This window comes from Bactrocera tryoni, chromosome 3 (genome assembly GCF_016617805.1).
Source record: "Bactrocera tryoni isolate S06 chromosome 3, CSIRO_BtryS06_freeze2, whole genome shotgun sequence".
Classification (NCBI taxonomy): Eukaryota; Metazoa; Arthropoda; class Insecta; order Diptera; family Tephritidae; genus Bactrocera; species Bactrocera tryoni.
In genome coordinates, this window is record NC_052501.1 from 11044094 (window position 1) to 11068180 (window position 24087).

Consider the following 24087-nt stretch of genomic DNA (forward strand, 5'->3'; position numbering starts at 1 on the left):
GATGTTGCCCGACCTCCTTTCACTGAATTCGATGAAATCGAAGCGACATTTTTAACACATATACATATATACTACTTTCAGGAAAGGATTATCCCTGAATTTCATTTATATATCAAACACATTGAGCGATATTTTCGGTAAAAAGTCAACTATAGTGTTTCCCACTCTCTTCGATTTCTACATTCGATTTGAATTTCGATTTCAAAAGAAAATGTTTATTACATTTCTGTACTATTCTGTAACGCAACAAAAAAATTAGATTTTTCTAAAATTTCACACACAGACGATGCCTTAAAAAAAGTGTATGTTAGCTTTCCCAAAGCTTTCACTCATTTTGTATAGAGCTTTGAAGCTTATATATTCTGTTGATACCTCCGAAAGTTGGGAAACAATTTTTAAAATATGGAGGTTGAAAAACATAACAAAGGAGATGTAAATGAAAAGCTTAAAGCTTAAAAGTTTTTTTCATGGCAGGATTTCGTTTGTGATATTTAATTCAAATAATTAAAATTTCTTTAATAAGCGGAATGGATTTTTTTGATAAAAGTTTAGTAAAATCTAATATTCGGGTTCTAATTTTACTTTGCAGTAAAATAAAAAAAAATAAAATAAAATAAAATTTTTCTTTTAGAATACTGTTGTTGTTAATAGTTTAATGGTGCATAAGCTTCGTGTGCGGTTAAAATAAATGTTTTCTTACTCGCTAATAAAAATTGTACCTGAACAAATGAATTAAACTGTACATAACTATCATAACTAAATAATAGATTTCTACACTGCTGGGACAATTAGCAGGAATACTGACTTTCATTAAGCTTAGAAAATTTGTTAACTAAATTCGTGCGCCTATTAAATATGAGTCTAATAAATATATCTCTTAGAAAATATCACAAATCTTGTAACAAATCGCTTAAATAATATTTGAATATCTAAGCTAAGTATAAATTTCAATATAATTAGGTATGTGCTAGCATTTTTTTTGTTGTTTTTGGTATTTGTTAATACAATTTTAATTTGACAATTTGAATATTATGCTATTAGTTGTTTAAAAAAATTATTTATTTATTTTGTGAAAAATATTTGGGTATGACTTAAGTGGAATTAATAAGTACTTAAGCAACTATATTTGTATTTACAGTTATACTAATTAAATTTTCGAATGAAATAGTTTTAGTAAAGTGCTAAGAAGTGGTTTTTTGTAAATAGTGTAGTTTGCTCTTTTTAATAAATTCCGTAAATACTTATATGAATGATTGTATGAGTGTATATTTGTAAGTAAAAATATTAATTATCAGTTAATTTCATCAGTAATCAACAGTTAATTGCATAAGTTTGAATATCATATATTATTAATTGTGTAAGCTTTGGAACTTGGAAGTGCCTTGTTTGTATGTGTTTTCAATAAATTGCTTAAGTTTTCGAAAGTTCACATTTAAGTCAATCATTAAGTTTAGTTTAATAAAGTCATAAGTAGTACTATTCTTTTGTTGTTTTTTTGTTTTTTTTTTTTTTGATGAGATTCTATGCTAAAGTATGTATGGATCACTTGTTATTTACACAATTTCCGCTAATTCGATTTTTTTACGCTTTTACCGTAAGCTTTATTCAGCTGCTGCTTCAAGTTGTCACGACTTGCTTTGAATATGTTGCGCACGGAGCGTGTTCTTGTGCTGCCAACATGTTGCGGCAACATGCCAGCGTCGGCGCCAGCATCATTGAAACCAATCTGCTGCGACACGGTCGTGCTCTGGAATTTTTGCAGCGCGCCAGTGGCATCTAAATTGGCAATGGACTATGAAGCTTTGAATTTTTTCTTAGGATTATTGCGCGACTGATCGGTGGGCGCTGTGGGTGGCAGTTCACGGAATTGATTCTGAAAATATAAGGTGTCGCATAAAAAAGCTTCAAACCATGAAAAAATCTATATAAAACTAAAACTGAGATACTCACGATTTGTTCATCGTCTGGCACACGTGATAGGAAGTCCAAGAGCTCATTATTCGGTATCGTGTTCGGGCGTAGAATGCGTCGCGAGAACTTCATAATGCCCCAGAAGAGTAGCAGAAAGCGTATGGGTATGAAGTGCAAGACCACAATACCGCCAACTAGCAGCGCCACTGCGAGCCACGTCAGTTCCGGGACGGAAAAATTAAAAGTGCTAGAATGCATAGCGGCGTAAAAAAAATTTAGCAAATTCAATTCAAAAAACTTAGACAGAAATACTATTTCTAGAGCTGCCACTTATTTAAAATTTAATAAAAAAAATATGAAATAAGAAAACTTGGATTTTTAGTTATTGGGTGAGATAATAATTTTATTAATAACTTGTAGGGTTACCACCTGGTTAAACTTTCAAATTGTTGAAAATTATAATACAATTAGAAAATTTTATTGTGAGAAACTAGATAAAATATATTATAATTTTAGAGTTGCCACCTAAATGTAATAAAAAAAACAAAAGATAAGAAAAACCTGATTTTTGATTGTTGAGTGCCCAAATATTTTTAGTAGTAATTTTTAGAGTTGCCACCTGTTTTAAAATTCAAATTGTTGGAATTATAGACACCTTATTTAAAATTTAATTCTAAAAAAATATAAAATATGAAAAACTTGATCTTTGTTTATTGGGTGAGCAAGTATTGTTAGTTATAATTTTTAGAGCTGCCACCTGTTTGAAAACTCAAATTCTTTGAAAATGAGTTAATATATGAAAATAATATTGTGAAAAATTATTATTAGTTATTATTATTTTGGAGTTGCCACCTAATTTTAATTTCAATAAGTTTTTGGCATAAATATAATTATAAATTGAATCTGTGAAAAATTAGGATACAAAAGGTGGCAACGCTGCTAGTTAAGAAAGCCTTTATGATGTTTCCAGTTATAACTAAAATTAAAATTTTGTATAACAATTTAATTTTAAATAATATGACAAAGTGCAAGGTAATATAGAGACATTTTCTAAAATACAGAGCTTTTGAAAGCTTAAGTATAGCTTCCAATTTAACTATTCTTTAGCTTGTTCGTGCAATCAAAAGATTTTGCAATGGCTCTTCGAACCGTTTATCGAAAGATCAATATTTTTCGATTCTTTAAGTTCAATATTTGTCCCAAATAGCTCAACCTAGCAGTCTTATACAATCTGGACTTTAAGAATAGGATGGCAATTTTGCAAATTTTGAACTCCATGACTAATCGAAAACTTGCCTAAATACCAAGCCACTCTAACTTCCCCCCACTCAGACCTGCACAGGTGATTCGCACTTACTTTTTAGTGCTTTCGCCTAGCGACGCCAGATAGCCAATCGTGTTTTGCACCGTTTGTGAGACTTCCTGTATGGTTTGTAGACGCTCTTTAATCGATTTCTTCTCCTCCTTCTCCTTATCATCATCGTCATCCTCATCGTAGTCATAGTCATAGTAGCCAGCGGCAGGATCATTACTCGTACCGGTAATCATGCGCACCAACCAGTTTCTGTAAGAGCATAAATATTGAAGTAAATACTTGCGAATACATAAAATATTGCAAACACGGCAACGCACTTGATTATGATTAGCAGCAAGACTAATGGCACAGTCGCCAAATTGCCATAGACGCAGGCCAATATCCACAGTGCAAAAGCAATGGCTGAGCGCAACGGTGACTCCCATTCAAAGCAACTTCTGCGAATGCAAAGTGAAAGAAAGAAAGCAATTAATACGTAAAACACGCGATGTGCTTAACTTCTTAATTTCAGTTTATTACTTACTGTACGTAACGCGCCGCATCCAAGATATACATAATTATCACTTTCAGTCTATTGACGTTTCGTAGAAAGAGTTGACGCTTGAATTTCGCTTCCTGCTGTATCAGTTTCTCCTCTTTCGGCTGTAATATACGACAAATGGCGCGCACATCATTCCAAAGTACGGTCATCTCAAGACAGATCTGTGGTTTGAGAGAAGAAAAATAATTTAGTTATACTTCAGGAAAAGTTCTGTGGAAATCAGTAGGTTCGCGAGGTCCGCTAAAATCTAAAATGTTCGTAATCGGAACTTACCTGTGGCGATAATCCTTTGGCCCGCGCGCAAAGATTTTTGTCTTTTAGAGTATACCAGCGTTTGACACCATTTTTGATGCGCAGCAGTGGAATTGCCAGCTTCCCCAAAAATTCGACACGATGATCACGATCCTCGTCATAGACAGTTATCTCAAGTACTTGCGTGACGTCCTTGACATTACTGACGGATAAAAGAGATATGAAAGTATGTTTTGAGATCATAAATTATAGAACTGAGTTTCTTTATTGTAAGCCTTGCCGAATTTTTACCACTATTTAGATGTATAAATTCGAAGAATATAAGTTTTGGAAACACAAATTAACTCTAAGAAACCATACCTAATTTTCAATTTTTTTTATCTCTGTGAAACTCAAAAATCATAGCCTCTCTTCACACATATTTCCACTTACAAGGTAAAAATTTTATTCCACGTCGGCGTTAGCGTCTTGTATTCGGTTTGTGTCTGCAAACGCGCATTACCCAACTCAAGCACACAAAATGGGTCGGACTTGCCGCCGATGTCTGCTGCCGCCAAACCCGTCGCACCGAACACTTTTACTGTCAGATGTCCGACATCGCGTAAATTCTGAAAACAACGATGCCAACGATAACGATCGCGCATGATTTTCATCTCACGTGGATCCTCCTTGTACGCTTTGAGATCGGTAATTGTTTCTAGAGCGGTAGTGCCGCTTATGGTCAACATAAGAAACACTTCACCGGAACAGTCTTCAAAGGCACGCCAAATGCCATGTGTGGTCTCACGTTGGAACACGCTCAAATCGATGTTGGCTTTGCCGTAGAGCGCATTGCGATTCCAAAGCGAGATTTCCAGATTTTGGTCATCATCGAAGAGATGCAAATCGAATTGCTCCAGCCAACGTTCGGTCCAGGAAGACTTACTTTTGTACTTCTCATTGCCGAGTCTGGCATATGAAAAAGAGAGAAAGAAGGTGGAGTGTAAATTTGCGAAGAAAATTTTCAGTTTTTGGTTACTAAAAATGCGACTTTTTGTGGTCTAAATTGAACCCACCTGAATTTAATATGTATATCGGTAAGTTTGCTGCCATCGTCGGCCAATGGCAGATCTTTGGCTTTGACCAACAATATCGTGACGACCGAGCTCCAGATCTGTGATTTCAGACGCTTCGATGATTCGGCCAATTTAGTGTTGCGCTGAAAGTGCTGTGAATAAAAGTAGACATTGCAAAAATTCGTTAGACATCAAAAGTCAACTATATTATTTAACCAAGTTTAATGAAACCGTGCGCCAACAAGGTCAGACGGAGCAGGAAGTAATTGAAAAAAATCAAATGAATCTGCCATGTCCAATTCGACCAACTAACCCACTAAAAACTTAACTAGCCAGCTGTCTCTCACTTTAGAGCGCCTCGACCCCACCGCAACCGCTCTCATACCTCCATTAACTCAGTGAACTCCATTTGCAGTCGTTGCCGCACGACGGAGCGTTTGCGTCGCAGCCGTTGCATCAACAATTCCGATGTGCATTTACCCAACGGCCTGCTGCTGCCAGCCACTTGCAGACTGCTGCTTTTCTTGGTTTTATCCATCGTCCGATTTGAGTTGTCTGTGATTTTAATGCTATTTGAATTGGCGTAAAATACGACGCTATTTTTGGCGCACGTCTTTTCGTTGCTATTATCACTGCTGCCTGTTGCATAGCTCTCCATGGCGGAAGCCTGAGGAGACAGCAAGTTGATTTCAAGATTTCAAATGAAAAAAAAAATATTTTTTTTTTTGCTTTTGCACTACAGTTTTGAACCGCTCCGACTGGAAATTGTTTTAGAAACAAATTTCGCTAGTTGTTTTCTTCACTTTTGGTTTGAGCTTGTTTAGTAATGTACCCGTCACAAATTTATTACCGCCGCCTGAATCTTTTCGCGCAATACTAATTTCAAGTCGAACCCATTTGCTTGCTTACTCAACTACTGGAGCGCTGTAGATAAAGCTTTAGCTTGCAACAGCGGCTAATTCACGCTCTGTCGATAATACAACTACTATATTACAATAATGTATGCGTGCCCTGTTGGAAATGAATGCTAAATACAAAACAACGTATTATTAAAATAATTGAAACAGAGTTTGTTTTATTACGATTCACTACATCATATAATATTACATATACGTAGCATAAAATTTTCAGCTTCCGCTGTCAGATATAACCAATATTTAACCAATATATAACTATTTTATAACCAAAACTCAAATTTTGTTTCAATATGAGTGGCTTCAATTATATCGTTTTTCCTTCGCCCGTAAACTTTTGAAAAATGTTGTTACGTTGTTTTGCATTTTAGGTCACAAGGTGCGTTCCAAAGTAAACAGAAATATAGCGCCCCCTGGTAGCGCCATCTATATGCCGACTGGTGCGTTAGAATCTGCTATCTTTATTGATAGCCCAATGAGAATTTCATGAGATTTCATTGATTGGAAAAGAGGTTTTTGCGTTTTAAGTGTCAGTATGTTTGTGTTATCGGTGCAAAAATGAGCTTCGAACAAGGAGCGAAAAGCTGTGAAGTAAAAGGAGACTATTTTGAATAAAATAAATTTATTTTGCCGAAAAACCATTTGTTCTGTTTTTTTAAACTCCTTTTTACTTTGGAAAGCACCTGGTATGTATATTTTTTTTTTTTTAATTTCTGAATTTATAATTTAAGGTTCTCTCATGCATATTTCAAAGATAACAGATGATTATCCAATATGAAGAATAGTGGGGTAGAGGAAACTGAAATGACGATTGTAGCATCCAGAAAGACACGTCGGAGCAACTCAATAAGCTCCGACTCTATATTTTTAATCGGATCACTATATCGTAAAACTGCCATACAAACTGACCAATAAGACTTACCCATCTAAAAGGGGTCAGATCTCTGAAATAACAGTCTTTGGCCGAATAAAATCTGGGCCAATTCCGGTGCGTAGAACCGGCTGTTGTGGGTGTCGTTCGTGGATACTGTAGCAGGTTAAACTCCTACTTATCCAGAATAGAGAGCGCCTTGGGGTACGGCTGTGGTCAGCTGGTACCCACGTTAAACACACCGGACGTTATCCAGCATAGACCCCGCCATATCCAACATATGTCCAGCGTGCAATGAGTCTCCGCATGACAATGGCCACCTCTTAGCATGCCCCACCAACCCCACTCATCTGACACCACTCCACCTTTGGTCCGACCCCGTCGAAACAGCACGTTGGATGACGTCGACGAAAACTTAGCTAATCTTTAAAACCCTAATGGGAACTAGGTAACTGTTGAAACAACAAACTAACTAAGCAAAATCAGCAGCTGTAAGGAAACGTATTTATTTTCGAAAAGTGCCTGTATTACAGCTTCGGTTCTGTTAAAAATAACGATTAGTCTCCGAAAAGAAGAATTAATATTTCATCTCATACATATATAAGTCATTTCGTCTATTGCTTTCCTTCAGGGTAATTACTATTTCAGCATGTGAGCATGCATATACGCACTCGTATGTAAGTAAATAAACGAAGAACAATGACTAGCGGAGTCATTACGAGCTCGCACAATGGAAGCGAGGAGTCATACTTGGGATTTTTGAAAAATTACAGATACAAACATCGTGCGTCTTTTATGAGGCGACATAAAAAAATATATGCAGGAAAGAGTTGAAAATTGCTCCAACTATAACTGAACCTTTGCCCTCGGTTTCAAAAGCTATGCAAAATTAAACTAAATTGTCGTTGCGAGTATTGTTGAGACATCAGAACATGGTCGTATTTAATACACAAAATGAAGTACGAGCTGATTTTGGGGCGCTATCATTTCGGTGAAGTGATAAAAAATATATTTTGAGTGATTCGATAGGAGAACTTACTCAACTCGTACTCGAATTAAATTACTTGTAATTTCAAAACATACAAATTGACTCAAGTGGAACTGTATTACTCTTTGCATCGCCCCTTTCTTACGCGGCCTCGCTGATGTTTTGCTTGAATGCGCTCCTCTCTATAGAAACACTAAGTGCCAATATCTACATGTAAATATGTACTCAAATTGAGCTGTTTTTATTTTCTCTTTTTCAATATATGTACATATGTAAATAATTGCCGATATTCAGCGAGCAGCGATCGTAGCATAAAGGCAATATTTGTTGGCGTTTTAAGCTTTAATTTTGCAATCTCCGATACAATGTTTGTTTGTTTGTTCCACCTGTGGTCGTCTTACTATGCAAATGATTTGTTATGTTTATTTGTATTTCTTGTGTGTGCGTGGGTTGACCCTAAACTTGGAGTTTCACCTGTACATATTTATGTTTATGGAATGTCAATATTTAACCATGTCATTTGGCATTTGTGGATTTGTTTAAACTTTTAATTATAACTACATTGCCATGGTTGCCGATAAGTACGCACGTTAGCATCACGGGCACTATCGGCATTGCCGTTATATATGAACGTGAGATAGCATCGCTCCCAGAGTTTATGCTTGTACAGATATTGGGCTTATTAGTACATTAAAATAGACTTTACTATACCATTGGGGCAAATATGAGTTATAGAAGTATTGCTTATTTCCAATCTTCACTGAAGGCTTTATAGTTAAACGAGGGAAGAGACTAATACTATTTTTCAAAGGATAATAAAATCTTCTAATTCATCATATTTGGTGGAAAAATTCTCCAATTTGATACCACTTCCCTCGAGTCGCTTCAACGTTACCCTGATGGACTCGTATTTTTAACAGACTATAGACTATTACCCCAGCAGCACTCAACATTAGGTGACTCATCTTTTATTTTTCGTCTGTTTTTTGTATGAGAGGAAACATTGATGTAGTCTTGAAAGCAGTCGCCGAAGTTTACTGGTGATTATTACTCCCTACAATCGGCTTTATTTGTGTAGTTTCTTTCCTCAGTAAATCGAAATTTGCTTTTTCATAAATGATCTCATGCTGTTACAGTAACCTGTGTTGTTGCTTAGAGGTATGCCATTCACAGTGTTTCAACACCAATTTCTAGCAGGAACATTTTATCCACGGTTATGATCGTATATAATAAACTAATTTACTTTCGCTTTTTAGTATCCACAGGTATTCGTTACATTAGTGCTTGCATTTGTGAAAAAAGTGATAAATGTATGCAATATCTTTTGTAATTTTTCACATGAACACCTGTAATTGCTATATTCCTATATGAACGCATGAGTGCTATAAATTTTTGCCTGACTATTTACTTACACTTAAAAACAGTGGCGTATATGCAAATATGATGCGGTTAATTAATACTGCTACGTAAAAGCTGTCCTTGTGGTTGAAGTTATTATACACGCGATGCTATGAGTAACAGTTCGAGGAATCACGTCTACTTCTACTGTAACCCCTGAAGTTGGTTTAATAGCTTAAAAAAAGTTTTTATGTTCTTATTTCATGCTAAAACGTCTCCAGATTATTAGCCTCAAGTCGATTCAAATACTAGTTTTTGAGATACAGCCTAGAAAAGTAGTGGGTCTGAGGTCAGCCATGGTTTAGTCACTAAAAACTTTGAACTCGTTTTTCTCGAAACTGATTTTTTAAAGACGATGGTCAAAATTTCGTGAAGTACTGAAACGATTTCTATGTAATTGTACACAGGTCTTCGAAATATTATTTACAAGGTCTTGATTGTACAATTTTTTTTTCAATTACATCCATTTAAAAGTAAAAACCTCCAGAAATGATCACCAAAATTTGCATTTTTTTTTAAACGTAAGCAAAAAAAACAATTTTCGCCTTATTTGGTTTTAGTTTATCCAATACTTAGTTTACGGACATAATTAAGGTAGGTACTTTTGACATTTTACTTTTACTGATTCTGTAAGAAGTTCTGATGTCAACGTATTCGCCCTAATGGTCGAGTTTTGAATATTTTTATTTCAAAAATTCCCAAAATAGTCTGAATATATCGTTCTTTGAAATAGTAAAAATCTTGAATAAAATATTTAATTTTTTATTTGAAAAAAGAAAAATTATGGAAAATAGGCCGTTTTATGTTCGAGGAAAACCATGTAATCACTTAAACTAAACTCTTCATTATAGCTCCTTTCACAGAATTGGTAAAAACATCAACTCGGACTGACGTATGGAACGACTTGGCGCTTTTTCATCGACATCTTAAATTAAAAGCGTACAAAATACAGATTGTGTACGAACTGAAGCTGCTTGATCTTCCAAAGCGATATCGCTTCGTTCTATGAACTCTTGAAAAGTGCCAGGAAGATCCGACGTTTTCGAGCCAAATTTTGTTCAGCGATAAGGACCACTTCTAGCTCAATGGGTATGTAAACAAGTAAAATTGCCACTTTTGGGATGAAAAGCAACCTGAGGAGATACAAAAAATACCTTTTCATCCAGAAAAAAACAACGGTTTGGTGTGGTTCATAGATCGGTCGAGTCATCGGTTCATATTTTTTTCAAAAATGATGCCAGTGAGAAAGTAACTGTCTATTACGACCGTTATTTGGTTTCAGCAAGACGGCACCACTTCCCACACATCGCATCAGTCAATGGATTTATTGAGAGAACACTTCGGGGAGCAGATAATTTCACGTTTGGGGCCTGTCGATTGGCCACCAAGATCGTGTGATATCACACCGTTAGATCTCTTCCCTATTAAATTTGAAGTTTCTGCTTCATTAAACAGTAGGGAACCTCAAAGTGGATGACCCTTAAATGGTAATATGAAAGAAAGTTATAGTTTCTTTGAGCGAAAAATAATAATATAAATTCAACGAGTTCGGCACTAAAAAGCTTGAATGTGTCCCAAGACCGGCTCTCTTTGGTATCTGTGGTGCACTATGAACAGCACCAACAATTGCGATGAATGCCATTTCTTATATAGCACCTGTCAATACAGCCGGCATTGCTTCGCAGATCGTCATAAAACACTGGGTAATAGCCTCCCTACTGGTACATGCTGCGATTCTCCTTTTCCTTACAGCATTCCAGAAAATTTAGATAACTGCGTCACAGAGTGTAGTGCGGATAGCGGGCACCTGTGTCAGATTGGGAATGAATTGGATCCTGTTATTCCCTTGCACTTTAGCCTGTATCTCTGGACTCCGCGTGAGCTTTTGAGAGTCTTTTTGATCAATACTGAGGAGTATTTAGGTAGCACAATACAAACTAATGTGACCGAGATGAATTAGTTTACGGCTAAATATAGGTTTTTGAGCTTAATATTGTTATCCAAATGGCTGATAATCCTTTGAAAAAGTTAAAATGCAACTTTTACAGAATATAAAAAGTCAAGTAAAAGTCTTGTGCAACCAATTTGCTGACGAGTTGTGTACAAATATGTATCATGAATGTAATATAAACAGGAATAGTATACAAATATGTATATTATTAAATTTAAAATAACACATAGGGTTCTAGTATACATTCGTACTACGGTTAAATTAATCATACAGCGCATACAAAACTGAGGGCCCGACTTTTCACGTATAATGGGTATACGAATATATGGTAATTTACATACAAAATGCTCTATGAAAACTTCAAAATACAAAAATTCGTTAAAGAAACTTGTATAAAACCTTTTTATGTAAATAACTAAACATATCCAATTTTAATAGTAAATTTCGGATGCTAAAAGTCAGACGTAGGAACCGAACCGGCTACCTACAGGCTCGCAAAAGCACAACTTGTTTATGTAAAGTACAAGCGAATTTTGTTAGCAAGATTAATAAACTATATGCTATACGTAAATGTGCGTTAGCTGAGCTACGTTGAAGAGCTTTTGATTGAAGCTTTTATAATAACACGGAAATTAGGTGCGCTTATAATACAGGGTACAACAGTGAAGGCAGTGAAAATATTTTAAGCATTTTTTTATTTTTATTTTTTAACTTTTAGTTAAAATTTCCAATTTAGCGGTTCTATCACTACTTTTTATGGTTTTTGAGTTAAGTAAATTTTTCTTATGTTACTACAACTCAATTGAAATGAGTATTAAAAACAAAAATTTAATAAAAATATAATTCTACCTCATACTAACAATAAATTAAACTATTTAAGCGTTCTCATAATAAAATTAAGTTAAACTTTCTAACAACAACAACTTTCAAGCGAACTAATAACTTTTGTTTCCCACCCTGTATTTGATAGAGTGAAAGCTTCCAACTATTAATGTTTTCTTTTTGGTTTTGCATTGCTAAAATTATATTTGCTGCTTAGTTTAGCTTTACTCTTCGCTACTAGCCAACACATTCAGTTAATAAATAAACTTAATCAGTCACAAATATCTAAATAATTTTAAATATTGCTGCGCATAATTCTGTGATATAGAACATAATTTTAGTTTTTTTGTCTTGTGCTTAAACTTTTTAAAACCATTTTTTACCTTTATTACGAGTATTATTTAAAAGTAATCAACAGTAATGATATCAAAGTTTACACTTTTGTACGCCGGCAGTAGCCAGCAGGCGACAAAATGCGTAATGGATCAGCTGTTGGTGCGTCAGCTGTCTAATAGTTTGCCGCGCGCTCAACATGTAAGTGATTATTTATATTATTTACTTTTAAAGAAGTAAAATAAAGCTCTCTTCATTAAATTTTAGGTATTAATGGGATTTTGTTTACTAAAGGGTTAGCTTAGGTTAGCTTTGTATTGTACAAGTAGTAACAGGCTAGTGAGTCACGTAGTACTAAACTTTTAACTTTTCTTCATCCAAATGATATTAGTCCAAATTTTACGAGTATATACATATGTATAGTGATTTGAGAAATCATTTTAGTTTTTATTTACCAATTTCTATCACAACCACAGTAAAAAAAAAATACGCAGTTCGTTATTTTTGCAGAGTCATCATTACCATTAAAAATATTTAGGTATAAAACAAGGAAAACATTAAGTTTGCTTGCACCGAAGATAAAATACCCTATACCTACACAGAAGATTTCTTAATGAACGCCATTTTACCCTAACATTTTGTATAGAAGCTATACGGATTCGATCTGAATATGTACCATTGCTTTAGACAATAATCCATGCCGAATTTCGTAAAGGTATTTCGTGGAATAAAAAAGTTTTCCATACAAGTTCTGAATTCTTTGAGTTTGTATGGCAGTTGTATGTTATAGTTGTTTAATATCGACGATTCCGACAAATGAGCGGTTAATTGAGGAGAAAAGGATGTATGAAAAATTTCTGATCGATATCTCAATAACTGAGGGACTAGTTTGCGTATATACAGACAGAAAGAGAGGCATCTGTGTTGGCTGGTTAGCTTAATCGACTCAACTGATCATATATGTATATATACAAGTATATATATTTACGTATTTATATTTGTAGATATTTGGTTTATTCTTCTGTGTGCTACAAATTTGGTGCTAAACTTTATGTTTCCTGTTCAGGGTATAAAAATATATTTTGATAGAGGCTGATAAAGCTTAAATGATAACAAATATTTTGCGCGGTCATGCAAGATAATGAGTTTACCACCACATGAGTAATGTATCGTGTTCACAAAAACAATAATTATAGTAAACTATTTTTAATAGATTTGTTTGCTTTGATCTTTTATGCTTATGCTTACAACAATATTACCTGTGTAAATCTCATACTCGCAAATTAGAGAATAACAAGTTGTGCTTTCCACACCTCCCAGTTTCTCTTACTAAATTATACATTAATGCGAGTACTCAGCGGCGTTTGTTTACAAACAACTCGAAAAGATTGAACGCCCTGTAGGGAATTTATATACCCACATATAGTAAATGCTATAGTATGTGAACTGTTTGGGCATAGCTAAATAAGACTAGCACTTCTGAACTCACATCGTGCTAAACTGAAGGCAAAGAACGTGTCTCATAGAGAAGGTTCACGACTCAGACAATATTAGCCAGAGAGCAAATAACAATGAGAGAGAGAACATAAAATATTGTTTTATTTAAAATATTGTTATATATTCTCTGCCTTCTCTATAACATATGTACGTTCTCTGCTGAAAGTTTTACTTAGCATAGTTAAAATTATTCGATTTAGATGAAATATACAGCGTTTTGTTCGATGTTAACAAAGTATATTCAAAAGGCTACTCTCATAAAAACCCTTGCTCCTATTGCAAAATATTGGGTCAATAAATATTCATTAGCTTCTCTTGAGGCAAATGTTCTACCAGCAAAATCTTTCGCCATAGAAGGAAACAAGTAGTAATTACTTTAAGCCAGGTCCAAGCTATAAGTTGGATGAGTATGAATTTCTCAATCAAGCTCCTAGAACACACCGAGTCACAATCGATATATGTACATGGCCTGACATTGCCCTGTTGGAACACAATCCATGTACTGATTCTCTTTTCAAACCCAAATATAATTATCTTTCAAAATAATATAAAAAACACAATCGTGTTACTTACTGTACAGGAATTTTAGCGAGAAAGAGTAATTAATATCTTTCATCTTCTTTTCGTTTTCTTATATTTGCTACTCAATAGTGAAAAGAACCTTTTAAAAACACGAAAGCTATATTTAAAGCATATTTATTACTATTATAACCATTTAAGGTGGTTCTTGAGCATTTCGAAACAAAGGAGGAAACGCGTGAGGACCCCGAATGGGTAAATGCGAAAGATTACAAGCAGATTCCTGGCCCTAGCAGCTTTCGGATGTTGCGAGATCAATTACCAGGAGGTACCAAGTATGATTCAACACCGTTACTCAAATGTATTAAATAACTATATTCTACCTAGGCCATCTACATAAAACTAACATGCATATATTGGAAAGACATTATCGCGAACGTTATGGCGATATATTCCGTATAAATGGAATTTTGGGTAAACCCGACACTGTGTTCACGTTCAATCCGACAGATTTTGAAACAGTCTACCGCAATGAAACCATCTGGCCGGTAAGGGTAGGTTTGGACAGTTTGGGACATTATCGGCTTAAGAAGCGACCGGATGTTTTTCAAGGCGTAGCTGGTTTAGTGACGTCGTAAGTTGGAGATCTAGTGCAATTATAAGAAATTATATTTAGTCTACAGAAAATACTATTTATTTACTTAAACTTTTTGCAGACAAGGCAGAGCTTGGGGCGATATACGCAATAAAGTTAATCCCGTTATGATGAAGGTACAGAATATTCGCCAGAACTTGCCAGCAGTCGACAATATTGCGCAAGATTTTTTGGATAGGTAAGTTGGGGAGTAAATTTATGAGTTTCTAATTTAGTTTTGGGGCTCTGATTTAAGTTTACTAATAAAGTGATCAAAAAAGTGGATGATAAGATATCATATTTCCTTGTCAAAACTTTTAAAATTTCTACACTCTTAAACAGATTGGACTCAAAGTTGGACCACAACACCGGCAAACTGACCACCGATTTTACCGAGGAAATTAAAATGTGGGCTTTCGAGTCTGTCGCGGTGGTCGCGCTCAACACGCGCTTGGGTCTCTTAGCGCGCGACAAACCAGATGCTAATGTCTTAAAAATTGTCGACGGTATGAATACATTTTTCGATAAGGCCAATACATACGATGTGTCACCGTCCTTTTGGAAGTACGTTGAAACACCCGGCTTTAAAGAGCTGATGAAAGCTTATGACGATGTAACCGACGCCACCAAATTCTATATTGAAAAGGCGATGGAGAAGTTCAAAAATGAGCAAAATGACGAAGCGCGAAGTGTGCTGGAGAAACTTTATCGCATCAATAAGAATGTGGCTGTGGTGATGGCTATCGACATGCTGATGGCCGGTTTGGATACGGTATGTATAACAGGCGATAAGCTAGTAGATCATTACAAACTTATTATTATTTTTCTATTCTATATCGCCCACATTCACCTCTAGACCTCCGCCACAGTTATTTCGGTGCTACACTTTTTGGGTCAAAACCCCGAAAAGCAGGAAGAACTGCGTAAAGAGCTTTTCAAGCTGCTGCCTGATCCAAAAATGCCATTAACTGAGGAGAATACCAAAAATATGCCTTATTTGCGCGCTTGTATAAAAGAATCGCTACGCCTAAAGCCTATCGCCAACGGTAACTTCCGCCTGGCCGGTCGCGATATTGTGCTCTCCGGCTATAAGGTGCCCAAAGGCGTTGGCATTTACATGGCTACCATGTCACTTTCCAATAGTGATGAGTACTTCGAAAGAAGTGCAGAATTCTTGCCAGAACGTTGGATTAAGGCAGCCAAAGCCACCTGCCCAGTATCACAGAAACACAACCCGTTTGTTTATTTGCCATTTGGCTTTGGTCCACGCACATGCATTGGCAAACGGCTTGCCGAGCTGGAGATGGAAACGCTTTTAGTGAGATTGATTCGCAATTATCGTGTGACTTGGGTGGGAGAGAAGCCGCTAGAATATGTAAACGATTTGATTTTGCGCCCAGCTGGAGAAATGAAGTTCAAGTTTGAGAAGTTATAAGCATTATTTTGGAAATAATATACAAGTATATATGTTTATATATGTGTGTTACGATTTTTAAAACTAGAAATAATATTTTATTTTATGGGAGAATAATATTTGATTTTCAAATGAAAACTAATTGTGAATAATACTATTGATATTTTGTAAAGAAAAGGCAAAATATATTCTTAGTTATGTTTGAGTGTCTCCAAATAGCAAACATAAAACATATTTTGTTTACTTTATAGCTAAGCTAAGGGTCTCTAAAGACGTAATAGCTCGAAAACCAAAATCAGCATGCCAACGACAATTTTGCTACACACATTATACACTTACTAAGCCTCGGCTGGGAGAAGGTCAGAGAATTTTGGTTTTTCGGTTTCGTCGCATTTTTGGAGCGATATTTGCTAGAATGTTGGATAGTTTCGACATCACATTCATCATCAGCTACCGAGCCTCCGATTAGCGGCTTCTACTCGACCTCGTTTTTGCAAAAGAATCAGGACGTTTACTACGAGTCTAGTATTCACATGCTTCATACACTAAATCTTAACCAAAATACCTTTAGTCAAGCCATAAGAGATGTAAAGATCCTCTGCTAGCTCTCTAAAGGCAACATCACGATTTTCAAGCACTCTTCCTTATCATTATTCCATGTAATCGTCGTTAAGAGAGATAGATGGACGACTCGCATGGGATAAGTTTTCGATGTTTCTACTCCCTTCACTGAATGCTTCGTGCCGCTCAAATAATTGTATTCGTGATAAAGCAGACTCCTCAAAGTACTTTAACGATTTCGTTGCTGTGATTCCATTGAATAAAAATAATGAGAAAACTCGCTGTACAGTTCATTTTCATTGAAAAAATCGCCTGGCAAACTTTTCGCGTCCATTTTTTTCATCTTCAGCGAAGTAGCGGTGCTCACCCAAGCGACTTCCAATCTGTTTTTCCTAACTGTACATATTTTGGTGACCAGAAAATAGGTTGAGAGAACTGTGAGCTGGTTGAGACATTCAACAGAACACTGGAAGGCATTTTAGCAGGAACTGCGGGACCGCATACCAAACTACCCTACCAATGGGATGTTTTCCGGGCATCTTTCCAGCAGAAGTCTTTGCTAGAAGTAAGTGTGCAGTAATCAATCTCCATCGCAACCAGCGTATCGCTCTAATCAGCGATAGTCAAGCGACACTAAAAGCGATCTCAGCCTATGTGGTCAAATCGCTATTTGTGGAGGCTGAATTGCCTATCAGTTTGCAATCGTGTACACGTGATCTGGGTGCCAAGTTACTACTGGTGGGCTACAACCTGGCAATTTTCAAAGATATAACCAATCTTCCTCTAGACAAATTCCATCTCCTTGTCGAGCTCTATACAGGCTCAGAAAGCTCTTGTCCAACATGGGCATAGTCTCTTGCGAAGACTGCTAGTTTTGCGATATGGAACAGGAAAATCCAGAACACCTGATTATAGACAACAATTTGTAGAAGACGGCTCAAGTCTCTAGGATACATCTATGTGAGCAAGGATCACATCACCTCAGTCCCGCCAAGCAAGCTCCTGGAATTGTTCAGAGTGCCGGACCTTGTCACCATATGTGATATAAGAGAAGTCTTAACAGACCATAGGTCGCTATGCAAAACCTCAATTATTTTCTATCTATCTATCTAACGTGCTCCAGCATGAAGTATTCCACCACAAAGACTGTCGTTTTCAATGATTACATGGTTAGATGATTACTTGACGTTAAGTGTCCAACCAAATTGAGGATTGGATTCTGTGAATTTTTCCTCCGAAATTTAATAATTTTTCGTGCATTTTATGTAGATCTAGCAACTTTATTAATAAGACGTTTTATTTTCCTAAAGTCTTCAGTTCGATTATATGAAAAAAATTTAACTTCATTGAGTAGTTTAATCTTATTATCTCAACTCAAAACAGACTCTGATTCAGAGTCATCATGTTAGTGAAGTAAGTTGGAAAACTGGTCGTCAACACTAAAAGCTACAAGAAATCATTTTTTTCGGATCAGTAAAAAGGCCACGAAAATAATTTTAAAACACCAATTAAGCGGTAATACTGTTCTAGAATTTTTTCACTACTTTGGGCATAAAAACAAAAAAAAATTACATTTTTTTTAAAGGCAACTCTGCCACAAAGAGTTATTAATGAGTGTAAGCTTTCACTTCCTATTATGAGTAACTTATTTATTGTAACATTTGTTTGACGAAGCAGAACGTATTGCTATAAACCGCATATCTCAAAAGACCTATAAATTTTATTGCGGTGGGAATTTATTCGAAACCACATTCCCAAAGCACTTCAAGCATTAACTACGCACGTAATTCATTTCAAGGGAATTGAAAACGAAAAAAGGGTAGGTGGTCCAACCTAAAAAATACAAATATTGCGATCTAAAGTGAATTAAATTTATTTTTGTGCAAAAAGTAAAAGAAATCATGAATTAATTTCATACTAATGAAAAATGAAAACAATACAAATCACCCGCACCGAACCAACAACATCTACAAGTCAGCAAGTCGCTTCCACAGCAAACAGATCATATTTGCTAAACTAACGGTTTATGTTTTCTGACAGCTCTGCTACTTCCATATTCAATTTTCACGCACTTTTCCGCTACTCAACGAATTTTATTCTCACACGAGCAGCACATAAAACAAAGCAGTCGCAAAGCAGCACAAAAGTGATAAATGACTAGCAGAGGTGTCACTCATGTTGCCTGAACTCTAAACTACGCTAGCGTATTGCACCAATGAGTTGCCGTAACACTGAGTTCACTACTCACATAACATAATTAAATCGTTTAAATATTGCACGTTTTCGCCGTTTGCTTTGCTTTTATTGCGTCCTCGCTGCGTGCGCTTAAAGACAAATTAAATATGGTTTTAATTGCTGTTAACTCACCATTTCCTTATCCTCTTGACTGCGCGGCCAAAGCGTTAGATTTACGAGTATTTCACCCATTTGACGCTCTGGATGATTTAAGTCATGCAATGGCAGGCAGAGGTCCTCCGCTTTGCCCAACTCTAATGTCGTCAAATCGATTTGTGCGGAACCCATGAAATCATCCTGCAGTCCCCAGTCATAATCGAATACCTAAGGGGAAATTCTTAATTGAGTAAGGTATGTATAACGGTGTGTATTATTTGAACTTTTAATCATTTCTTGTGCTTTAATTTGCATAAATAATGATGGTGGGCTTGTGAGTTGTGAAATTATGATGACTTATTTAGTAGGAGTAAATGATGAGCAAAATGAAGAAAAAAATAGATATGCAGAGTACCTGTGGTATTTAATTAAAAAAAAAATTTCACACAAACGAAAAATTTAATATTTTGTAAAATATTTGAAAATTTAAAAAAAATCGAAAATGCGAAACTCTTACAATAAAAACAACAAAAACCCTAAAACCCTAAAAAATATTTTGATAAGCCTAAAATGCAGCCGATCAAGATATCAATACTCTAGTGAGTGAAAACTCGATGAACCAAATTAAAAACCTGGAAAGAGACAGCGAGCTATGGTCTATAGTTTGTGATGCCTACTTAAAACTAGGCGTTTCATCTATTAAAAAGCATTTTGAAATGTTTAAAGTATCAAATCGAGGAAGCCCGTTCCTATTTGAGTAAGAATAATATACTATTTTATCAAGGCCATGTGACCTCTACTGAATCTCAAACCTAAATAGAACGCTGGGTAAGAAATTTTACCTACAATGAAGAGATAGTGTTCGAGAGTGTGTGAAGTCTTTGAGGAAGCCATTCATTTGCTATAACAATATCGAAAAATCAGAAAATCGCTATTTTTGGCTTGATTTTGGGAAGTACTTTGGTAAAAATAAACACTTGTTTAAGTAATGAAGGGTATTTTGCGGCTAGGTGTGTATTGGTTAAGTGGCTGGGAATCACATTTGGATTAATTTCTGGATTCCTTTGTGAAATCAGGTAAATAGTCTTGGATATTAATTCTTTGGATATTAGTCTTTAGATATTAATTCTCGACAAAGCACTTTGAGCTATCACAATCATCCCAGATATTTTACTCATATTCCCATCATTTCAGTTGGATGTCTACCGCTTTGAGATCTGAAGTATTTTGGCCTTGATCTAGCAAAGGCCGGATATTCGGTAAGAAAGCATTGAGATGATTATATATCATCTTCTTCTAAACAACTTATCAACTGGCATATCACATGGATCTCGATTGGGCTGTGTCCCGTTAGAAGTACTACAACTGTCGAAATGTAAACTTTGCTGAGAGCTAGGAGCTACCTAGACTTTTCATGATTTTACCTGACCCAGAATGAGCTTGTTAGCGCACAATTACTAGTATACGACCAGTTCGCTGAGGTCCAACCATCCTACAGTGGTGCTCTTACCCGAGTCCATTCTATAACCAGTGAGAAAGAAGTACCTAAACTAGTAAGCTCAACTTTGTTTTTCTTGTTGTTATCGTAGTGACAGAATACGGGCGAACACGGGCGAACACGGGTTGGTTCCAGTTCCGTAGAACGTATTTACTTGAGGTTCGGCTTTGGCCAGACACCAAACAAGACTAATAAGACTAAGGTATACAATGCCAAAGGTTAGGAGCCGAGAACTCCCTTCACTAGTCTCGAGTATACGGTTAGCGAGTTTAGTATACCCGGTGTACTATCGAAGTGATGGACAACACACTGAAAAGTATAGCGCTCCGAAGTGGTACATCCACTGCTACATTTAGTGCAGCCACTTCTGCTTGGAAGATGTTGCAATGGTCAGGAAGCCTGAACCTGAAGTTAACGGATGGTAACTGAGAGTATACAAAACTAACTCCAGCATATTCGAAAATAGTATCCAATTAGAGCTCCTAAAATTTATATGGGAATTTGATACCAGTTGATGTTCAAAAGTCAGTCCGCCAGTTGGACAATTTTTTTGTTTTATGATATTTCTTCATTTCTTCTATCTTCATATACCTATGAATTTAAGAAGACTTGTACAAAAAAGTTTCTTCGAAAAAAACCAGAAACATTTGCCAAACTTTCTTATTACATTTTGGCTGAAGCATTAGCACCAAGTTGGCACATCCGTTTCTCGTGCTGTTTATCGTTTAATTTCCAGTGAAAAGCGTGTTTTGTCTGTTTATTTTCCCGACACTAGATATATGTATGTACATATATGCACACATGTATACATACATACATTGGCGTATTTGAATATTTTGATTTTCCAGCAGTGCTGCTCTATCGTTTGCGCTCTTGTCTGTAATCGTGCATATTCGGATGTATATAAGTATGCACATACAATATGCAACGGTTCTTTTTAAGCAAGTGCTATCATTTAGAGAAGACAAGTGTTTGCAGAAGCAAAGTTTTAAATGTCTGCATCAATAAACTGTAGACGAAATATCAAATATTGACAAATAAATGTGGATGTTAAGACATTACCGTAGACATCGTAAATATTTAGAGCAAACTCGACTATGGAATTTGGCTGGTGTCATTAGATGTATTTGTTATTTAGTTTAAGTACCACAAGTACCATACCGTTATTAATTGCTTGCATTAAAAATTAACAAAAACTAATTGAGCAGTTTCACAGTTTCGCGGTTGAGCAGCGCAGTGGGACTATTCTCTTAACCCCAAATGATTTTCAATAAAAATATTAAAATTTAAGTAGTTTTGGCTTAAGCATTTCATATACGAAATATATATGTAAGCATTTCCATATTTGTATATGCATGTATATATACTTCTCTTGTATATATCTATATACTTATATAAAATAAAGAATGTGTATGCAAAAACGCAAATTTCCACATGTGGCATACAAGCCATAAAAATCAAGTGTGAAACTGACAGACATGACTTTTGGTTCCAAAAGTTTTTCACATCAAAAATTTATTTTAGTACCACATACATATGCATGCATGTGTACATATATACGTTCGTGGCACATCATTGAATAAACATAAAAAAGTTTTTACCTGTGGTTGTCGTTCGACGAATTTACATGCATGAGTAATTGATGGAAAATAGTATGGGAGGTTAAACCCTTTACTGTGACACTGACTCATGTACTTCCGATGGGGATTAAGTTACAGACCGGCATATTTTTACAAAGTATTTTTCATGTTTTTTTTGAGAGCATTTACGTTAAACTCAATGAGAATTTATAAAGATATTAATTATTTGGCAAAATAAAATATTGTGTCCATTTTTGATAGCAAATTAACATATAATCTTAGTAGCTTGCCGTGTGATCCGGATAGCTTGGTTGAGTAATATCTTGCTTGATCCCAAAATAATGCCAAGCAGACAAGTTGAAATCTATTTATTTGTATATGAGCTTCTTTGTTTTTATATTTTTACTAGCAGCCCACCCCGGCTTCACACGGGTATTAAACAATCATTTCAAAAGTTATAACTTTGTACACACTCTCCCACAGATGCGTAGGGTCATTAAAAATTAGCTGAATGAAGGAAATTCAAACATGAAAGCATATCTTTTAGTATTATTATTTTTTTTTAAGTTTTGTATAGTAAATATATTTTACTTTCTCTACCAGCATTTTACTAATTTATTGAGTTAGAGCTTCCCTGTAAAAGATAATGATGTTAATTTATTTTGTGACAGCAATATAAATTGATTTTCAGGACCTTCGACCCACGATAGACCAACATACAGTTTGTAGGTCAATCGCCACTAATTCGAAAGTTGGGCCTTGGGACTTGTATATAGTTAGAGCGAAATATGTTTTCAACGAAAATTGAAGCCATTTAAATGGGATTGGCAGATCACTTGGGATCATCGGAATCCTCGGTATATAAGCTAGTTGACCAGCTGCTGGGCCAATGATAATGGTTGCTAGAATTAAATCGACCTTCAGTTCCTTAAAAAGCAGCTTCGTCTCATTGTACATGCTTGGAGGGCTTAAATTGCTCAAAAGCATAATTGGAACTCCAATTTTTAAAGCCAATTCATATGGTGGCAGTCCAGAAGGGTTTAATGAATTTAAAAACTCCTGGGCATAATGGATTGCGTCTTCGATATTAGTTATTTTTCCGGGAACTTTTTGAATAATTAAATCGTTTCTTTCGCTGACACTGTCATTCCAGGATGACACTATTGCCCTAGACCACAACCAATGAAAGACCTTTTCGAGCAAATTCTCGATGTCAAGAAAATTACAATTACTGCTAAAATTTTAAGTGGGAAAAATTCCTTTCCCATATTTAAGCAGTCCGAAGTCCATAAGGGCGACGATATTAAGCATGTTTTGATAACATCTGCTGGCGTACCTCTGTTAATGACAGCAAAGGTCTGTCGGAAATCTCCAGCAAATACAAAAGTTATCCCGCCTGTGAGAGCAAAGATGTTTCGAAGGTACTTAATGTTCTTTATATGTGCTTTACGGCTCATGGTGCATTCATCCCACATAAGCAATGAGGCATCCTGCAATAGTTAACCAAGCGACGCATTTTTGCGGATACAACACATTGATTGTCGTTCAAGATTTATGTATAACGGCAGCTTAAGAGATTAATGAATAGGTTTTCCATCCGTTAGAAGAGTTGTAGCAATTCCTGACGAATCAACTGCTATCGCTTTCTTTGCTGATTGTCTTATTTTAGGAAGTTTTAAATTTGCCAGAAACGTCTAGTCAG

At 35.7% G+C, this 24087-nt stretch overlaps 2 protein-coding genes across 3 annotated transcripts in view; one reads left to right on the forward strand and one right to left on the reverse strand.

The window, feature by feature from the left end:
• Window positions 1–1048: 1048 nt before the first annotated feature.
• Window positions 1049–24087, reverse strand: part of LOC120770869 (multiple C2 and transmembrane domain-containing protein) — a 44781-nt gene continuing 21742 nt past the window's right edge. Inside the window, exons 5-13 of one of the 2 annotated variants that reach the window (XM_040098494.1) lie at window positions 19344–19535; window positions 5075–5226; window positions 4452–4967; window positions 4041–4221; window positions 3750–3928; window positions 3544–3663; window positions 3269–3475; window positions 1951–2158; window positions 1049–1873 (exon numbers count right to left, since the gene is read on the reverse strand). In XM_040098494.1, coding sequence (XP_039954428.1) covers window positions 1793–1873; window positions 1951–2158; window positions 3269–3475; window positions 3544–3663; window positions 3750–3928; window positions 4041–4221; window positions 4452–4967; window positions 5075–5226; window positions 19344–19535 — 1836 coding nt within the window. In that variant the 3' untranslated portion in view covers window positions 1049–1792. Of the gene's footprint in view, window positions 1874–1950; window positions 2159–3268; window positions 3476–3543; window positions 3664–3749; window positions 3929–4040; window positions 4222–4451; window positions 4968–5074; window positions 5227–5459; window positions 5936–19343; window positions 19536–24087 lie in introns of those variants that run through there. The other variant, XM_040098495.1, reaches the window with a different exon arrangement.
• LOC120770870 (probable cytochrome P450 12b2, mitochondrial) lies at window positions 12286–16474 on the forward strand. The gene is made up of 6 exons (XM_040098496.1): window positions 12286–12552; window positions 14569–14695; window positions 14755–15001; window positions 15084–15200; window positions 15344–15773; window positions 15858–16474. Exons 1-6 carry the CDS (start codon window positions 12439–12441, stop codon window positions 16434–16436), a joined length of 1614 nt encoding a protein of 537 aa, XP_039954430.1. The 5' UTR covers window positions 12286–12438; the 3' UTR covers window positions 16437–16474.